We start from the raw sequence: 8,710 nt of genomic DNA, 5'->3' as shown, positions 1-8,710 counted from the left end.
CAGAACGCAGCCGCCCAACTCATCACCCACACCAAATCCTGGCATCACATCACTCCAGTCCTCAAACAACTTCACTGGCTTCCCATCTCCCACCGGATCACCTACAAAATCCTGGTCCTCACCTACAAAGCCCTCCACCATCTGGCCCCCCCATATCTCACTGACCTCCTATCCTCCTACCAACCCTCACGGTCCCTCAGATCCACATCAGCCGGTCTCCTCTCCATCCACAAGTCCAACCTCCGCAGTTTTGGGGACAGAGCCTTCTCCAGGGCAGCTCCCAGGCTCTGGAACTCCCTCCCCCAACTGATCCGCAATTCCGTGTCCCTCACCATCTTCCAGTCCCGCCTCAAGACCCATCTCTTCACCTCTGCCTATCCTTAGCCCCACGTCCCCCTCCCTTTTCATCTGTGCTTGAATTGCCTCATATTGTGTTTTGAATTGAATTCTGTTTTTAATTTGTGTACTAGTCATGTCTTTACTATTTATTTCATTCTGCTTACATGTTTTTCCTCTACTTGCTAAATTTTTGTAAGGTGTCCTTGAGACTCTTGAAAGGCGCCCATAAATAAAATGTATTATTATTATTATTACTTTACAGCTGCAAGTCCAAGTGCAGACGCGGTGACTGTTTCATGCTCGGTCCACCAAGGCCTACTGGATCACCTGGTTGCTCACTATTTTAGCTCCCCTTACCATTCCCATACAGGCCCTTCTGTGGTGGGCATTCTCCATTGCCAGAGAGAAGCCACACGCAAATTGGAGGACCAATTTAGGAGATTGAGAGGGGATCTTATAGAAACTTACAAAATTCTTAAGGGGTTGGACAGGCTAGATGCAGGAAGATTGCTCCCGATGTTGGGGAAGTCCAGGACAAGGGGTCACAGCTTAAGGATAAGGGGGAAATCCTTTAAAACCGAGATGAGAAGAACTTTTTTCACACAGAGAGTGGTGAATCTCTGGAACTCCCTGCCACAGAGGGTAGTCGAGGCCAGTTCATTGGCTATATTTAAGAGGGAGTTAGATGTGGCCCTTGTGGCTAAGGGGATCAGAGGGTATGGAGAGAAGGCAGGTACGGGATACTGAGTTGGATGATCAGCCATGATCATATTGAATGGCGGTGCAGGCTCGAAGGGCCGAATGGCCTACTCCTGCACCTAATTTCTATGTTTCTATGTTTCTAACACCTCATATTCCACCTGGGTAGCCTCTTACAGCCTCACAGAATGTACATGCAATTCTTCAAATTTAGATAACTAATCCACAACCCTCCCCTCCATTCTGCCCCACCTGTATGCGCATCCATTGCTCCCCTAACCCTCCGCTTCCACCTATATTCCTTCCTCTAGCTTCATAATTCATACTTCTTCTATCCTTATCTCACACCTTTTGTCTTTTCATCTGTGGCCTTGGTCCAACCATCTGCCTGGCAACACCCCCTCACTTGTATCCACCCATCACTTGCCAGGTATTATTTTGCCCCTTTCTTCCAACTTATCCCTCCTCCTCCACCACAATCAGTCTGACACAACCCGACCCGAAATGTCACCCATCCATGTTCTCCTGAGATGTTGCCTCACCCACTGAGTTACTCCAATACTTTATGTATTTAAAAAATCTGAAATACTGTCCATTTCCCTCCATAGATGCTGCTTGACCTGCTGAGTAGCTCCAGTAGTTTGTTTTTTCACATTTTACTGTCCATCCCCAGTTGCCATTGAACTTTAGAGGTAGTTAAGAGACAACCCCTCTGTCTACTGGAAACACTTAAAAACCATGAAAATTAAAGGAATAATTAAACATATTAAAACATTTTACCACAAATACAAACACAATCACAAACAACCTTTAAAAAAAAGTATCTTATTATTTTTGTATTCCTCACTTCCTTCCATCCTTCCAATACTGTTCACTTGGTTGAAGCACAATTTATGTTGGCAAGGAATACCTTGGGTCTATGTGTAAATATCCATGAATGTGGCCTCAGCACAGGTTAAGCACAGCAATGTTGCACGACTGTGCAAGATTCACTATTGTTAGCTTTCTCACGCTTGCATACATATCAAATATTAGAGAAGTAAGCATTAGGAATTGTAGTAATTTTTTGTTTCAGCACATGACATTCATATTCATATCCTGGTTATGTTATAGTGCCTCTTCTGGCAAGTAAAAGAATCAGTCTTTGTTACGAAAAGAAATCGTTAAAATCGTCTTCATCCTTTGAGACATCTGAAGTTTTAGGATGAAGAATTGCTTCAATATCAGATGCACTGTCATCAGATTCACCCCAAAAAGCTGTACAAATAAAATAAACAAGAGGATCAGGCTCTCCTTTCATTTTAGCTATGTGACTGACTTTTATATATTTACCTTTGATCTTTGATTATCTTTTTTGTTTTGAATAGAGAAGAATAAATACAAATAACTGCTAACAAAGAAGATATGGTGTCCATGCTTATTTTTGGAGCATTCGGAAGTCATGGAAAATAGTTAAATGAGATTTAAGAACTTCAATGTTAATATTTATGACAATAAATATTTAGCAGCTGAAACACACAAAACAAAAGTCAACATTAACATGCCAAAACCTCCGATGACATCAGCAATTGCACATTTGCAATTCATCACTCATTATTCGAGAAATTGTGGTTCGACAATGAAAGAGCATTAAACAATACTTGCAAATCAGTTTAATTCTCATTCAATTTATCGTCTTCGGAGTAGGCTCTGGTTGAAAATTTCAATTTCAAAATCCATTTTATGTGCTGCACTTCATCAAATGAATTGACAATAATTTTGATCTATACAAGAAAGGCCTGAAAGAACCTCAATCAAGAAATAGGGCAAAAATTTAGTTTTAATTATTTTCATTTATGTTCTCTTTGCAAGGAAGCCCAGTGTCAAAGTCAGAGATTTTTCAGTGACTTAGCTACAGAGTTTATGCATTATAAAATTTATTGAGATTTCCTTTCTAATTGGGGCCTCCCACAGACATGATGTTATGTGAATCTCAACAAATTCTTAAAGTCAATAGATTTTCTTCTTCAATGAAATTCATGGATTCTCAGTTTTGTTATTTTCGAATTCAAAACATAGAAACATCGAAAATAGGTGCAGGAGTAGGCCATTCGGCCCTTCGAGCCTGCACCGCCATTCAATATGATCATGGCTGATCATCCAACTCAGTATCCTGTACCTGCCTTCTCTCCATACCCCCTGATCCCTTTAGCCACAAGGGCCACATCTAACTCCCTCTTAAATATAGCCAATGAACTGGCCTCAACTACCTACTGTGGCAGAGAATTCCACAGATTCACCACTCTCTGTGTAAAAAATGATTTTCTCATCTCGGTCCTAAAAGACTTCCCTTTATCCTTAAACTGTGACCCCTAGTTCTGGACTTCCCCAACATCGGGAATAATCTTCCTGCATCTAGCCTGTTCAACCCCTTAAGAATTTTGTAAGTTTCTATAAGATCCCCCCTCAATCTTCTAAATTCTAGCGTGTACAAGCCGAGTCTATCCAGTCTTTCTTCATATGAAAGTCCTGCCATCCCAGGAATCAGTCTGGTGACACCCTGCATCACAATGATTTGTTCAGCTGACATTATTTGTCTAAAAATTAGGTCCAGGGTTTAGTATGTATTGCAGTCTGCTACAGTGGCATTAATCAGTAGAACCAGCTCCAGAGCAGAGAAATTTGAAAACCACTTCATTGAGGAAGTGTGTTCTCTTTTCTGTGCTTTAAACAGGCTACAGGTTGACTTTATGAATAAAATCTTACGTATAAGTTTAGATACCATTCTCATATATTGGAATAGGTGATCCCCCACATGGATCTCGATGGAATCCCAACTAAAAGTCTCAATGGCAACACAAAGTCCTGACAGCGATTAGTGATGGTAGAATACACCAGGTAGTCAAAATGAAATCAAAAAAGTGCACATGCACTTCTAATTAAAGTCAATAATTTGTCACTGCTTGCCAAGAAGATGGATGTGGAATACAAGGATGCTTATTTTTTTTTAAATAATTGGTTTACATATTGAACAATGTGTAAATAGTCAAGTCAAGAGAGTTTATTGTCATGTGTCCCAGATAGGACAATGACATTTTTGCTTGCTGAATAAATATAGGGCGTTAATCAATTATTAGTTTCAATGGTTTATATAAATAAATATTTTCTGCAACACCATGCCTTCTCAAATGTGTAAGATTCGTATTTTTGACCAGATGGGAGATTCATTGTCGGGCCAGACAAAATGGTTGTCAAGTACAAATTAGACTCTCCTCTAGATGGCACCATCAATGCGCAGTAACTCAAAACAGTATCTCCCAAGTGTCTGAGTTTGAGTTTCTGCACATTGGTATTCCCTATTCAAGCCAGACTCAAACGGAATAGTGTCAAATAATGGTTATGTATCCAATCTGCACTTAATTGGGGTTGACCAAATTAATTTCATTTAAAGCAGCCACATTCCTGAGGCTCGAAGGGCCAAATGGCCTACTCCTGCACCTATTTTTCTATGTTTCTATGAGGTGCTGCAGCCGCAGACTTCTGCCAGAGGTGCCACTGAGAAGCAGAGGCTGGAGCCTCAGGTCACCCGGGCCTCGCGGGCCTGAGCCTGATGAGTCGGAGATGGAGCCTCGTAGGCCAGAGTCCGGACCTCTCGGGTCGAAGGAGCCTCGTGGGTCGACGAAGCCCACGGCCATCGGTGCCTGGATCGACGGACCCCGCGGCTGGGACCTGGGTCGGCACCACGGAGGAATCCGGAGAGGACCCGGCAGCGTTAGTGGAGAGGTCGGTGCGGCGGTCGATGATGGCGCCGACGGACGGACATGTGGAAGTGAGGACAGTCGCTGCCGAGGGAAGGAACAATGGAGGACCCAGCGAGGGGGGACCGCCATGAGGGGGGGGGGGGAGAACAATGGACAATGGAGGAACCGGCGTGGGGAAACCGCTGTGAGACAGGGGGAAGAACAATGGAGGACACGGTATGGGGGGACCGCTGTGAGGGAGGGAGAAAAACAATGGAGAATGGGGGACCCAGTGTGGGGGGACCGTCATGAGCGGGGGAGGGGTGGGGGAGAACAAAGGGGGACCTAGCGCGGGTGGGGGGGGATTTGTAACCTTGTAAGCACTCTTCATGGGCGACTATTTGCATACCTTGTGTATGCAAGCAAGGAATTTCACTGTGACTTGTCACATGTGACAATGAAGTATTCAATTCAATTCAATAATTAAGAATGAGGAGTTTTATTGCATTCCTTCTCTCTATCCAAGAACCAAATCCAAGTCCAAATGATGGCACAGCGCCAGTAAGACCTAGTTTCTTCACAAAGCTGTCATACGACTAGACTTAAATAAATGCATTATACAAATGCATATCTATTTTTTTAATACAACTTAGCCAGCATAAATGGGGGAGGACCTGTAACTGGAATCCAGGGTGAATCTCTGGCTTGTGTCATGCTAATGGAGCAGCAAAGTGCAGTTGACCTTAGTGTTACTGACTTGAGGAGCTGCAACAACATTTACAGTGCTATTTAAGTGTAAAATCAAGCTCCATCCTGGATCAGAGCTCTGTCCTGGATTCCTAATTTTTATTCATGGTATTTGGAAATAAAAATATGAATATCCAATAAAGCTATGATTAGGGTTGGTAGTAATGGCAACCAAACTTATACATGAACACAGCGACCAAGCTTATACATTAAATATTGCTATTAATTGAGGCAACTATATAACAACAAAATTAATAAAGCTTGTTGAAATATGTAGAGGAATTTGTGATTTGGTTGATGGACTCAAATAGGTAATAATGACTTCCTGATACAACTGGGAATGAATTTGAGAAGTCTAGGGAAATATGATCTAACTGTATTTTGAAACAAATCCAAAGTATAAAGAAGGAGCAGCAAACAGTGACTGACCAGTTTTCGGTATTAATTCGCAAACTTACCTTTAGATTTTGCTGGATTACTTCCCACACGTTTGTTTTTACATCTATGGAGATAAAATTAGACACATATAAGTGTGAGGTGCTACATTTTGGAAGGACAAATCAAAATAGGACGTACATGGTAAATGATAGCGAATTGAGGAATGCAGTTGAACAGAGGGATCTAGGAATAACTGTGCATAGTTCCCCGAAGGTGGAATCTCGTGTAGATAGGGTGGTAAAGAAAGCTTTTGGTATGCTGGCCGTTATAAATCAGAGCATTGAGTATAGAAGTTGGGATGTAATGTTAAAATTGTACAAGGCATTGGTGAGGCCAATTCTGGAGTATGGTGTACAATTTTGGTCGCCAAATTATAGGAAAGATGTCAACAAAATAGAGAGTACAGAGGAGATTTACTAGAATGTGGCCCGGGTTTCAGCACCTAAGTTACAGAGAAAGGTTGAACAAGATAGGTCTTTATTCTTTGGAGCGCAGAAGGTTAAGGGGGGGACTTGATAGAGGTTTTTAAATTATGGGAGGGATAGACAGAGTTGACGTGGACAAGCTTTTTCCATTGAGAGTAGAGAACATTCAAACAAGAGGACATGACTTGAGAATTAAGGGACAAACAGTTTAGGGGTAACATGAGGGGAACTTCTTTACTCAGAGAGTGGTAGCTGTGTGGAATGAGCTTCCAGTGAAAGTGGTGGAGGCAGGTTCTATTTTATCATTTAAAAATAAATTGGATGGGTATATGGACGGGAAAGGAATGGAGGGTTATGGTTTGACTGCAGGTAGATGGGACTAGGTGAGAGTAAGTGTTCGGCACGGACTAGAAGGGCCGAGATGTCCTGTTTCCGTGCTGTAATTGTTATATGGTTATATTTAATAATCCCGAAAATGAAACCTGTATTCACCACGACAGTGAGGCTTTGCAGATGCTATGCATACCTGCCTCTAATAAGCTTAGCCTGCACAGTTATACACGAGCAGTTCACATGGTTTATCTTTCCTGCTTCGTTAATTCATAAGGTTGAACAAGGGCAGGAGGAGAGTGTACTCTGGGAGCAAACAGAACTGATAGCCGTAAATTGTCAGTAACATTATATGGGAGAAACAGGAAGAAAAATGCAGAACAACAAATGACATTTTATATTCGGCTCAGGTGAATCTTGTTGCGTTCTGAGTAATTAAAGCACTTTTCAGCCACCCTGATTACTTTATGTGGAGTCTTGACTGTTAACAAATGTAATTGGCTTTGAGCACAATGTATGTCCCAATGCCACCACCTTTTATGTTTGCACGATTGAACTGGGATGTGTCATGATGAGTTATTTAGGTGCAGTGTAGACTTCAGGGCAGTATATTGTTTGACCACACAAACTAAATACTGCAATCGTAAGGAATATTGTAATTTCTTCCTTGAAGTAAACATTGTTGCGAAATGTTCATAACAACCACGGTTTTCTAAACCAACATCTTCATAATAAAAAGACTCTTTTTCATTTTAACATGCGTGTAGCAGAGTTCCAGAAAATACCTGTATTGCATTTATATATTAATACCATTTCTCTGTGAGCTTCAATGACCAGCCTTTCAGAATACATTTCATCTAAGGTACATTGTGCCTTCCCTCATAATGGAAACCATTGTGGGGGGATGTTTTTATGTTAAAGATTCTTATTGTTCCGTTTCCAAGATGGCTGCCGGAAGGGAGAGTGAACTGCTGGCGCGATTAGCTGCCGCTGCTCTCTCTTTGAATTGTGTATTGTTGATGTCTTTACTATTTATTTTTTTTTGTTTTTTTTTGTTTTGTCTCATTCCGCTTACATGTTTTGTGATCTGTTTACTAAATTTTGTAAGGTGTCCTTGAGAGTCCTTGAAAGGTGCCAATAAGTATAATGTATTATTATTATTATTATTATATTCATTCAAATCTGTATGTATATATGGAAATTAGATGGGGGGAAAAACCCATAAAAAGTTCAGTGATGAAAGTCTAGTTGTTCAATCTGCCCATTGTTTTAAATTGTGGCAGGCAACTGGAATGGTGTCAGCGATTGTAAATAAAATGTTCTCTTCAGTTTGGACAATCATAAACATGAGATTTGCATGACTTTGGGGAGAGCAATAAAGCACAATTGTTTATTTTTATTCCTTCCAGTAAATACTGTTCCTTGCTATATTGGTAATGCCTCATTTATACAGCTGAAAGACCCTGTGAGAACATAGATTTCAAAAATACTGAAAACTACTTGAAATCTATAATGAACCATTTATTTGTTTTTTAGACTTTATTAGTTTTGTAGAAGAAAACAGTCTGAAGACACATCTATTCTTGCTGCAGACCAAAGAAGATGAGTGCAATAAGAAAAGTCTTCGAAGGTAGTGCCATGAATGGAATTGTGCAAACTCAGACTGGGATGTCAACTTGTGATCAAGCCTACAAAGTGGACCGAATGAAGGGCAAACGTTTTCCAAATTGGGGAAAATACAGGTGCAGTGATTTTGAACATTACTCATCTCTAGAATTCCACCATTTTATTATCTAATTGGGCAGTTTCTCTGTGGATTACAATGATATGAATAGTAGAAGTAAGTGAAACCTTCCTCCCCAACATATTTAAATTTGGTCAAACACTGAAGGATACAGTCGTCAGTGTTGTAAAAATGGAGTTTGGGGATAAGGCCAGTGTGCACCTTGAACAGGGAATATCGAACAATCCCTGTTCCAGGCCTATCCCCGAACTCTATTTCCGCTACATTGA

General features: G+C 41.1%; 1 protein-coding gene across 3 annotated transcripts in view; it reads right to left on the bottom strand.

Annotated features, from left to right (window-relative positions):
• Window positions 1-1,572: 1,572 nt before the first annotated feature.
• Window positions 1,573-8,710, bottom strand: part of kiz (kizuna centrosomal protein) — a 136,393-nt gene continuing 129,255 nt past the window's right edge. For 2 of the 3 annotated variants that reach the window (XM_033026199.1, XM_033026196.1), the window contains 2 exons: window positions 5,963-6,006; window positions 1,574-2,295 (listed from right to left, as the gene is read on the bottom strand). In XM_033026199.1, coding sequence (XP_032882090.1) covers window positions 2,186-2,295; window positions 5,963-6,006 — 154 coding nt within the window. In that variant the 3' untranslated portion in view covers window positions 1,574-2,185. Of the gene's footprint in view, window positions 2,296-5,962; window positions 6,007-8,710 lie in introns of all 3 variants that reach the window. The other variant, XM_033026197.1, reaches the window with a different exon arrangement.

This window comes from Amblyraja radiata, chromosome 8 (genome assembly GCF_010909765.2).
Source record: "Amblyraja radiata isolate CabotCenter1 chromosome 8, sAmbRad1.1.pri, whole genome shotgun sequence".
NCBI classification, from domain to species: Eukaryota; Metazoa; Chordata; class Chondrichthyes; order Rajiformes; family Rajidae; genus Amblyraja; species Amblyraja radiata.
This window is presented reverse-complemented; position numbering and strand designations above follow the sequence as displayed.